Source organism: Penaeus chinensis, chromosome 2 (assembly GCF_019202785.1).
Source record: "Penaeus chinensis breed Huanghai No. 1 chromosome 2, ASM1920278v2, whole genome shotgun sequence".
Lineage (NCBI taxonomy): Eukaryota > Metazoa > Arthropoda > Malacostraca > Decapoda > Penaeidae > Penaeus > Penaeus chinensis.
The window spans coordinates 40,964,217-40,975,724 of NC_061820.1; the positions used below are offsets into that span (position 1 = coordinate 40,964,217).

Consider the following 11,508-nt stretch of genomic DNA (forward strand, 5'->3'; position numbering starts at 1 on the left):
TTATCATCATAATTTACCTTACTGTTATCAACATCATCATTATCATCATAATTAACCTTACTGTTATCAACATCATTATTATCATCATAATTTACCTTACTGTTATCAACATCATCATTATCATCATAATTTACCTTACTGTTATCAACATCATCATTATCATCATAATTTACCTTACTGTTATCAACATCATCATTATCATCATAATTTACCTTACTGTTATCAACATCACCATTATCATCATAATTTACCTTACTGTTATCAACATCATCATTATCATCATAATTTACCTTACTGTTATCAACATCATCATTATCATCATAATTTACCTTACTGTTATCAACATCATCATTATCATCATAATTTACCTTACTGTTATCAACATCATTATTATCATCATAATTTACCTTACTGTTATCAACATCATCATTATCATCATAATTTACCTTACTGTTATCAACATCATCATTATCATCATAATTTACCTTACTGTTATCAACATCATCATTATCATCATAATTTACCTTACTGTTATCAACATCATCATTATCATCACTGCTATTATCACACTGGCATTATCATGCTATTATCATGCAACTGGTACTTCAGTTGCAGTATATGCCTGGCGGAAATTTAGTCCTACTGAACAAACGGCAGAGATAGCATTCCTAGTTAGGTGAAACTAAAAGCAAAGAAAACACTTATTTTATAGATTCCAATCACATCCCAAACATGCATCTACAAAGGATACCACGGTTGATCAGCTCAATGATCATTCCGGTTTACTAATTAATGAAATTGTCATTACCATTTACATTATATCAATCATTACTATTATGACTATTATATTCTAACTGTAATCATTACAGATAACAAGAAAGAACAACCTGTGTGGTATCTATGCGCGTGTGTGTATCATTATCATTATTAGTAATGGCACAATCATTATTTTTTTTGTTATTATCATTATCATTATTACTTTCATTAAAATCATTATCATTGTTATTATTGTTATTATCATTATTATTATTATTAGTAGTAGTAGTAGTAGTATTGTAATTTGTATCATTAATATTATTACAATAATAATTACTATTATTGTTATCGTTATTATTATTATTATTGTTATTATCATTTTCATTATTGTTATCATTATTATTGTCATTGGTATTATTATTATTATTATTATTATTATTGTTGTTGTTGTTGCTGTTGTTGTTGGTGTTAGTTATTATCATCACTATTATTACTATTATCATTGTTATCAATAATATTATCATTATTATTATTATTATTATTATCATTATCATTATTATTATGATTATCATTATTATTATTATCATTATTATTATTGTTGTTATTATTATTATCATTATTATTATTATTATTATTATTATTCTCATTATTACTGTTGCTATTATTTATATTATTATTATTCTCATTATTCTCATTATTCATTTTTTATTATTATCATTGTTACCATCGTTATCACTCTGTTAATGTCATTATCACTATTATCTTAATTATCATTATTTTACTGTTATTATTATTAGTAGCCTCATTTTTCCTATTATCATTATCACTATTATTATCATTATCATGTTTAGTATTACCATCATTATTCTTGTTATCAATATTACCATTACGATTATTGTTATTACTTTATTATTGATAACAAGTAAAACAGTGTCATATATGCGTATGCGTGTGACTTTTCATCTTGTTGTACATGTTTAGGAGGGACTGTTCTAATGACAACTTATAAGGATTCCTTCTCGGTTTAGAATACCGTTGTGTCATGTCCCTGTTATCTTTACAAAGAACACGTGTACTGAGCACTTTAGGCGGGGGCGGTGGGGAGGTAGGGTGAAGGGGCGAAGGGAAGGAAGGGAAGTTGGGGGTTTGGAGAAGGGAGGGGAAGGGGGTTGAGGTGGAAGAAGAGAAGAGAAGGAAGAGGAAGAAGATAAAGGGGGCCTTATCATACACGTTCATCAATATAGTAGAAGGCAACTAATGTCCTTCAAAAGATATGCATTATCATTATATATTTTTGTAATAATATCCAACACTACACTATCTTCAAAACAGTAAAATTGCTTCTTACCAAAACAATGCACATTCTTCATTAGGCAAGTGTATAAGTAACACAGTCTGTTATCTGAGACGTCTTTGTTAAAGGATAAAGAAATATGATAATATTTACTAATCTTACTGTCAGTTATTAATTTTTTTGTTATTGTCATTATCATTGTTGTACATATTTTAAGTATTAAAGTTATCGTTAACTTTATTACTATTACTAATATAATAATAAGGGTAATTATCACAATTATCATTGTTGATTATACAATCGTCATTGATTAATCTGTCACCTTAATTATCACTGCCATCATTACTGTCACCATCATCGTCGGCATCACTGTTATACCACCATTATTATGATATCACTTAATCTCAATAGACAGATGTCATCTTAATGGTGAAACACGGAAAGGACCGAGAAAGAAGACTTACAATGAAAACTTTATATTTATAAATCAACATTTACATCTATAAAATACACATGGAATGTATAACTTTGTATAACTTTGATACAAATATAACTTTATTTGAGTAGCATGAACAAGCATCAGCATTACGACTACGAGGGCGCGCGTTACTCCTCCTTCTTCTTGTGAGCCTCGACGTAGAGGCGGTCCATCTCCAGCATGGACTTGCCGAAGGTCTCGGGCATCGCGCCGTGGATCAGCACAGCGCTCACGCCCGTCACGGCCGCGTAGGCGAGGAACGTGGTGTGCGTGCCGAGGGTGGCCACGCTCCACGCGAACGTCTTGGTCACCAGGAAGGCGGAGGCCCAGTTGAGGGCCACCACGACAGCGACTGCGGTGCCGCGCACGCTGCTGGGCATGCCCTCGCCCAGGAAAATCCATGGTACCGGACCCCACCCGACGGCGAAGCCAACCATGTACGCGAGGAGGGCCACCACGGGCAGCATGCCCAGGCCCTCCGCCAGCTCCGAGTAGCTCCCGCCCGCCTCCTGCGCCCAGAAGAAGAACGACAGCGTCAGCAGCGAAATGACCAGCACGACGGTGGACGCGGCGATCAGGGAACGGCGCTTGTACGTCGCCATGGCGAACATGCCCACGAAGGTGCCCAGGAAGTTGACCACGCCCAGGAGCACCGAGGCCGACCCGCCCCCCATTCCGCTCCCGCCCGTCTCCAGGATGGTAGACGCGTAGAAGACGACGGCGTTGATGCCAGTGGCTTGCTGCGTGAGCATGAGGGCGGCAGCCACGCCCACCGGCCACTGGTTGGGCGGCCGGACGATGTCCCACGTGCTCACAGACTGCCCTTCGTCCCTGCCGGAGCAGCTGGCGGAGATCTCCTCCTGCTCCTTCTCGGCCTGCTCGGCGGTGCACCGGAGCTTCCTGAGGGCTGCCAGGGACTCCTCCTTGCGACCTGGTGGCGTTAAGGCTGGTTATTAGCACTCTGTTCTCCGCGCAGATAATGGTGAGTGGTGAAGATAATCTATATTACAATGCCATTAACCTACAGCAAAGATAGACAGAGGAAATGGAGGAGGGAGGGAGGGAGGCAGAGAGAGAGAAAGAGAGAGAGAGAGAGAGAGAGAGAGAGAGAGAGAGAGAGAGAGAGAGAGAGAGAGAGAGAGAGAGAGAGAGAGAGAGAGAGAGAGACAGAGACAGAGAGAGAGAGAGAGAGAGAGAGAGAGAGAGAGAGAGAGAGAGAGAGAGAGAGAGAGAGAGAGAGAGAGAGAGGGGGGGGGGGATGAGGGAGCGAGAGATGGAGGACGGCAAGAAGGAAGGAAAGAAAGAAAGAAAGAAAGAAAGAAAGAAGAAAATGAGGCAGACTCAAAGAAACAAAAAAGACAGAGACACAGAACCAGAGCCAAACAACCAAACACAAAAAAAAAGCGAAAAACCGATCTTCTGAAGGCACCAACCAACCAAGCTTCCTCCCCTACCTTTCCTGGTGAGATGGTGGGGCGTCTCCGGCAGAGGAAGGAGAAGGAACGCCATGGGGACGCAGAGGGCGGCTCCCAACCATGCCAGGCCGCGCCATGACAGGTACTGACCCGCCGCGAAACTCACCAGCAACCCTGCAGTTATTTATTCGCGTGTTATTTATGTCGTTTTAACTTTGATTTTTTTTTTCTAGTGCGTTTCATATAATAATAATAATGATGATAATAATAATGATAATAATAATAACAATAATAATAATAACAGTAATAATAATAATAATAATAATAATAATAATAATAAAAATAATGATAATAATGATGATGATGATAATAATAATAATAATAATAATAATAATAATAATAATAATAATAATAATAACAATGATATTGATAATGATGATGTTAATGATCAATCAAACAAAATTTTAACTAATTGCATTAAAAAAACAAATGAATTAAAGAAAACACAACTTCAAATCAATCAAACAAAATCCAAATTAATTGAATAAAAATTCAGATAAGAAAAAAAATAAATGAATCAAACAAAATCGAAATTTATGAAACCAGAATTCAAATCAATAACAAATAAAAAACATATAAACCTAAAAAGAAAGAAAGAAAAAAATAGATGTAAAAAAAAATAATAATAATAATAACTGACTGACCGAGGTTCCCCAGAACTGCGGGGAAGAAGGCCATAACATCCCGAAGGTCAAGTTGGACCACCTCAGGCATGAAGACCGAGCCAGCCACCGCCTGCACGCCCACACACACCCCGCCCACCATCCTCCCTAGGACCACGCCCCCGACGCCGGACGCCAGCGCGATCATCACCCAGGCTGGAAGGTAGGGGACTGTTAGGATCTCTCTCTCTCTTTCTTTTTCTTTCTCTTTCTCTTTCTCTTTCTATTTTTCTTTTTCTTTCTCTCTCTTTTTCTTTCTTTCTCTCCCTTTCTCTTTTTTCCTCTCTCTCTCTCTCTCTTTCTCTTTCTCCCTCTCTCACTTTCTCTTTCTTCCTCTCTCTCTCTCTCTCTCTCTCTCTCTCTCTCTCTCTCTCTCTCTCTCTCTCTCTCTCTCTCTCTCTCTCTCTCTCTCTCTCTCTCTTTCTTTCTTTCTCTCTCTCTGTAGGAATGTGATCATTTCATTATTCTAATATTTGCCTTTCTTATTATCTTTTCTCTTCTATCTTGTCGTGACTTTTGTACTAATTAAGAGTACTATCATTTTAATATTAGATGTAGAGATTGATGTCATCATTATCAACACTGCTAATATAATTACTATAACAACGCCTATAACATATAATATAATTACTATAACTACAATCATAACATCAATAATAACACAACTACACTCACAACAACAACAATAACACAGCAAATCCACACACACACACATCAAAAAAAGACTAAAAAAAAAAGTCCCTCACACAACAGGAAAGGAAGACAGAGGACGATGAGTGTGGTGCGTCGTCCGAGCGAATCCACCATCGTCCCGGTCACCATACTCCCTAGCAAGGCACACGCAGGCATCACCGCTCCGACCCACGACTCCTGTTTATGGTGGTGGGAGAGGGTGGGGGTGAGAATGCGGTAGGGGGGAGGAGGGGAGAGAAAGAGAAATATTAGGAGGCTGTTTACGAGGTCGTAGGTAAATGTGGGGTAATGCGTATGTGTGATAATGGGGGGTGGGGGTGGGGGGGAAATGTGAGGAAAAGAGAAATGTTAGGTAAATATTTGGGGAAGAGAAATATTTGGAGATTATTTACGAGGTCGTAGGTAAATGAGGGGTAATGCGTATGTGTGATAATGAGGGAAAAAATGCGAGATAATTTTCATTATTTTATCTGAAATTTCCGTCATGGTGATAATGGAGAAAGAAAATACGATGATTTTTTTTTTTTTTTTTTGGGGGGGGGTGAGTTTTGGTTTATTGTTCGGATAAAACAAGAAGGAAAATTCGACATAAAATTGTTGTTTTTTGGGTGGGATGTTGATGTTCGTGCGATGGAGAAGAAAGAAAATACGAATTTTGTTGTTGTCTTAGTTGGAAAGTTACATTTCGCAATGCTATTGTTACTTTGGTTAGTGTTCGTGTGATGTGAAAGAGAAAGAAAATATGAAATCAAATTATTTTGCTTGGGAACTTGAGGTTATTAGTGTATAGGTGAGAAAGAAAAAAATATAATATTGAGGTCAAAATGTTGTTTTGATTGACACTGATGTTTGATAAAGAGGAAATAGCAAAATGAAATCGTGTTTTAGATTAAGATTTGGAATGGTAAAGGAAAAAAAAATATAAGATAAAAATTTTACCTCGAAAATTTTGAGATAAATTCCTCTTTTTATTGAGAGATAAAAGGAAGATGGAAGTCATAATTTAAAGGATGAAAAAATAGGAAAATATGAAATTTGATTTTGCCCTGGATGGTATTAAGGCGACAAAAAGGAAAAGAGAAAATGATATCAAAATTGCTCTTACAAAAAAAAAAATAAACATATATAAATAATCATACTTTCAAAATTAATGAAATCAAAATTCAATTATAATAAATACCTAGCCCAGAAAAGGAAAATAGTTCTATTTTGATAAGGACTTTAATTCAGATCAAGATAATAGTTTTAAAAAATATATATATATTTACATTTTTGACTCGTCCAAGAAAACGACAAAAAAATCGCATAAGAGGAAAATAAAACAAAGAAACAGAGAAAATTAGCTTCTGTGTGGGGCTTTCCTTAGGTATGTGATCTTGTGTGGGTAATCTTAGATGCCTTTGCATTTGATCTCTCTCTCCCTCTCTCTCTCTCTCCCTCTCTCTCTCTCTCTCTCTCTCTCTCTCTCTCTCTCTCTCTCTCTCTCTCTCTCTCTCTCTCTCTCTCTGTCTCTGTCTCTCTCTGTCTCTGTCTCTCTCTGTCTCTCTCTCTGTCTCTCTCTCTGTCTCTCCCGCTGTCTCTCTCTCTCTCTCTCTTTCTCTCTGTCTCTCTGTCTCTCGATCGATCGATTGATCGATCGCTCTTTCTCTCTTTCTCCCCCCCTCCTCTCTATCTCTCCATCCCTCCCTCTCTCTCTCTGTCTCTCTCCCCCTCTCTGTGTCTGTCTCTCTCTGTCCCCCACTCTGTCTGTCTGTCTGTCTCTCTCCCTCTCCCTCTCTCTCTCGATCACTCTTTCTCTCTCTCCCTCTCTCAGTCTCTCCCCCCCTCTCTGTCTGTCTGTCTCTCTGTCTGTCTGTCTGTCTCTTTCCATGCGTATGTGTGTGTGTCTTTGTCACGATATTTTATTCTCAATTTCGTTTATCATGGGTGGGGAGGTGGAAGGGTTGGGAAAATGTAAAAAAAAGGGAGAGAGAGGAAGTGCCAAGCAATGCCCAGAGAAAGGGGAGGTGTCAATGAATATCCAGAGAAAAGGAGGTACCAAATAATGCCCAGACGAGTTATACAAAAAAGGTGGTTCTATTAACATCTATTACATCTGTTACTTAGTTCATATCTTATTTTCTATTAATATCTACCATCATATTATTATATCTATATCTTCCACTAGCAGGGGGCAGGCAGGAGGAACACCCATCGATATAAAATACCTCATCCTCGGTGATGGAGAATTGTGGATCGGCTCGCATGGAAGGAAGAGCAGGCGATGTATATCCCATGGCTAAGGAAGCCACGAGCGTCGCCACACCCACGGCTGTAGCGGCCATCACCTGATGCAAAGAAGAGAAAAAAAGAAAAAAAAAGTAAGGAAAAATGTTGTTCCGGTATTCTAGTGGATTTTTCTGCTGTGTTCGAAGACCCTGTTCCTGTCTCGTTTCGATTTTAAAAATGAAAAAAAAAAAGGGAAAGAGCTACGATAAGAAACGAAAAACCATGGTTCGAATCCAAGTAAGAGTGAAATGTCGAAGCATGTGTTGGGGCTTCGTTTCAAAGGATTTGGTTTTGTTTTTTTTTCGTTGTGTTCTTTTGTAAGTTTGGTTTCAGGATCAAGCAGTCGGTGTTTCGTTTTCTTTTTTTTCTGAATCCATAATATGAATATATCTTGTTTCGGGATCCAAGCGTGCGTGTGTGTGTGTGTGTGTGTGTGTGTGTGTGTGTGTGTGTGTGTGTGTGTGTGTGTGTGTGTGTGTGTGTGTGTGTGTGTATGTGTGTGTGTGTGTGTGTGTGTGTGTGTGTGTGTGTGTGTGTGTGTGTGTGTGTGTGTGTGTGTGTGTGTGTGTGTGTGTGTGTGTGGATGGATAGATAGATGAATATATAAGTAGACAAATGTCGATGTTTATTTGTTTCTGAATCCATGATATGAATATCTCATTCCTTATCAAAATGTAGTCATCAGTATCTGTAATATTAATCTCCTTTATGCTTCTTAATCTCAATTATTTGATTTATAATATACAACTCTCATCAAAGCTGATAACAAATCTAAAGTAAGTAAAACCATTCACAAATAATACACACACACACACACACACATATATATATTATCCACCTCCTTCCAATCCCCACTTTCACTAATGACTAAGCAATATGCACTTAAACTTTTCTTAAACAGCAAGAATTATATTTCTTCGTGTTACTTAGAACATCATTCCCATCCTCTCAGTTAGATATTAAGACCCTAGCTTTCCCAAAACTTTCAAATTACTCCTTGCGTTTTGCCTAAAATCTATGAATAACACCCTTGTCTCAATTCATATATCAAACGAATCTTAAATTACCCTTGCTTCTTCATCTACATTTTTCATCATCTTCATCTCTCTTTCATCACCTGTTTCTCTTTCACTTCTGACTTACATATCAATTTTTAATAAATGAGAAGAAAAAACAAGATTTTATTTTCATTAATATTACAAGAAAAAAGAAAAATCATTAAGGTTACATAATGCAACTCTGACATTTACTAATAATTTCAGCCTAAAGTGTAAATCTATTCGTGGTCGTATACAAAGAAAAAATGTGCTATAATTATGGATGGGATTTGAAGTGAAGGCTACTTTTATGAGAGATCTGTTATCAGGTTGATAACGTAGTGGCATGATTTTCATTTTATAACAGCTGTGTATAGATTGGTGTTCCTACAAGATTGGATAATGCATATCTCTCTCTCTCTCTCTCTCTCTCTCTCTCTCTCTCTCTCTCTCTCTCTCTCTCTCTCTCTCTCTCTCTCTCTCTCTCTATCTATCTCTCTCTCTCTCTCTCTCTCTCTATCTCTCTCTAAAAGCTAAAACGTCTTGAAAAGAAATATATAAGTATCTATAATAGCCTATCCAGGTTGAAAGTATACTTATCGCACTATACATTAACTGAACCACTAAATAAGGCAAATCAGTGGAAGAAAAACTGACTCTCAAAAAAAAAGTTTTCCTTTTAAGAATGATAAACGAACACCGAAACAAACGATTACGACCTGCAAACGTCTTCCATAGGACAATAAATACCGGAAAAAAGTATATATATACATCTGACGACCGAGCACGGAGCCTCAAAAGGGGAAATCCGCCATCGTAGGAGCCTATTGAACGTTCGGGAGAGGAAATCCTGTCCTTCTGGAGGCCACGGTGCGGTCTCGGCGTCCAAGTCACGTGACGAAGGCTCGGGATCTCGTGAGGATTTCCCGGGAAACGAAAGAAAAAGAAAAAAAAAAAATCAAGGATCTCTCACCTGATACAAAATGTGCTGTCGTCTCGCAGGCTCCGCCATCGTGTCTTGTAGCTGTGACGGCAACTTGCTGCTTGATTACTGATCCCCCGTCGAGAGGCTAGTTGGCTGTTACCTCCTGGACGACCGCAGTGTGACCGCTGTACGACCGCTGTAACGTGAGTCGTCTTCCCGGTGCAGGCAGGTGTCAGAGCAGCTGCTGGTGCAACATATTCAAGCACAAGGAACTCTACACGTCACGCCACCTTGCCCCGCTCGTCACGCCCGACGATCGTTACTATCAAAAAAAAGAGAAAAAAAAGTCAGATGAAAATTAAACTAAATATAGACCTCGAAACTTCCCTTTTGCCCCCATTATTCCTATCCAACTTCCACCAAAGGAATTCAAACGTCCCAGAGATCGAAGAAAGAAGCCACAGACGTTTCACAAGAAACGCCTGCTTGAACTTTCCCTCAAGCCAGCCCGATCCCTTTCCTCTCTTCGCGTGAAGGGAAGACCAAGCGCCTTCCTGCTCTCTATTGATATCCTAGGTTTTGTTTACATGCTGGGATGAACAGGGTACGTGTGTACGTGTGTATGTATGGATTTGGGTTCTGATAAAATGATGATAAAAGAAAAAATGAGGATCAAGGAGGGTTTTGAGATTGAAAGACAGATCGATTTTTTGTGTGCGTATGTGAGTGAGTGACTGTGTAGAGTGTGTACGTACATGCGTGTACGTACGTGCGTGCTGTGAGTGTGCCTGTATATCTGTATTTGTGTCTGTGTGTGATAACTGTTAAGAAATCACTACCATTCTAAAAGAGAAACTGGAGACACCTAATGAGAAAAAAAAAACAAGAAATCAAAGCCAAGTACACAAAGATTTAATCAGGCACTGAAAACCGTGACTTTTAAATACGTAAGGAGATTTAAAAAGGAATATCTTACTATGGGAAAACAAGTAAACATACAGATTTACCTCTTGATAGGATAGAACACAATAAGCATTCAACATTCACAGGATCTCTCCTTGAATGTCACTTGAATACTCTATTGTATTGGGCTATGCTCTGATAAAACGAAAATCTGGGTATGAAACTAAGTTCTGATAAATGAGACAAATCAACGAACGAAAAATGAGAATGAGGAAAATACAGAGGATTCTTTTTAAGATACTACTGAGGCTTAAAGGAAATGTAAATGCAAAAGGTGTGTTTGGTTATGTAGGCCTACTCTTAATGCCATACGCCATGCACTTGTTAGTCATTCCATACAGTTAAGTACAGGACGGGGCCATAGCGTTTGGAAGCGAGACCCTGTCTATCTATCCATCTAAATCTGTCTATTTAAATGCCTGTCAGTCTCAGTCCATCTAAATTTGTCTATGTATCTGAATGTATGCCTGTCTCTCTAAATCTATTTAAATATGCCGGTTTAGCTATATACCACTGACACAACTAAGATCATTAAAACATAACTTTGACTAAACAGAAACCTTTTCCAATTTTATTTGGAATCAAATAGCAAAATTTTCTCACTGATTTTGACCAAAAGGGATATTTCCTGTTTTTCACTAAAAGGGAATGTTTTTTTTCCCTGTCTAGAAGACAATTTTTATTTTTTGATTTTGATTATAAGAAAATTTTGGTTTCCCTAATTTTAACAAAAGGGGAAGTTTTATTTTTCCTGATTTTCCTGATTTCGACTCAAATGGTTGTTTTTCTTTCCCAGATTTTGCCTAAAAAGGGATTTTAATTTTCATTTTTTGCCTAATAGGGGACAACTAACATTTATGTGAGTAAGAACTAAAGTACTAAGTTCCTTCGTCAACTGGGGGGGGGGGGGGGGACCTTTCACCCTCCTCTATCTACAGACAGAAGCTACAAGCTTTC

The 11,508-nt window shown here is 38.1% G+C and overlaps 1 protein-coding gene across 1 annotated transcript in view; it reads right to left on the bottom strand.

Moving 5' to 3' along the window:
* Nucleotides 1–2,510: 2,510 nt before the first annotated feature.
* Nucleotides 2,511–11,508, bottom strand: part of LOC125036679 (facilitated trehalose transporter Tret1-like) — a 12,092-nt gene continuing 3,094 nt past the window's right edge. Inside the window, exons 2-7 of the mRNA XM_047629487.1 lie at nt 9,637–9,910; nt 7,566–7,685; nt 5,412–5,535; nt 4,648–4,821; nt 3,983–4,117; nt 2,511–3,459 (exon numbers count right to left, since the gene is read on the bottom strand). Of these exons, the coding sequence (XP_047485443.1) occupies nt 2,657–3,459; nt 3,983–4,117; nt 4,648–4,821; nt 5,412–5,535; nt 7,566–7,685; nt 9,637–9,675 (1,395 nt within the window). The 5' untranslated portion in view covers nt 9,676–9,910 and the 3' untranslated portion in view covers nt 2,511–2,656. The remainder of the gene's footprint in view (nt 3,460–3,982; nt 4,118–4,647; nt 4,822–5,411; nt 5,536–7,565; nt 7,686–9,636; nt 9,911–11,508) is intronic.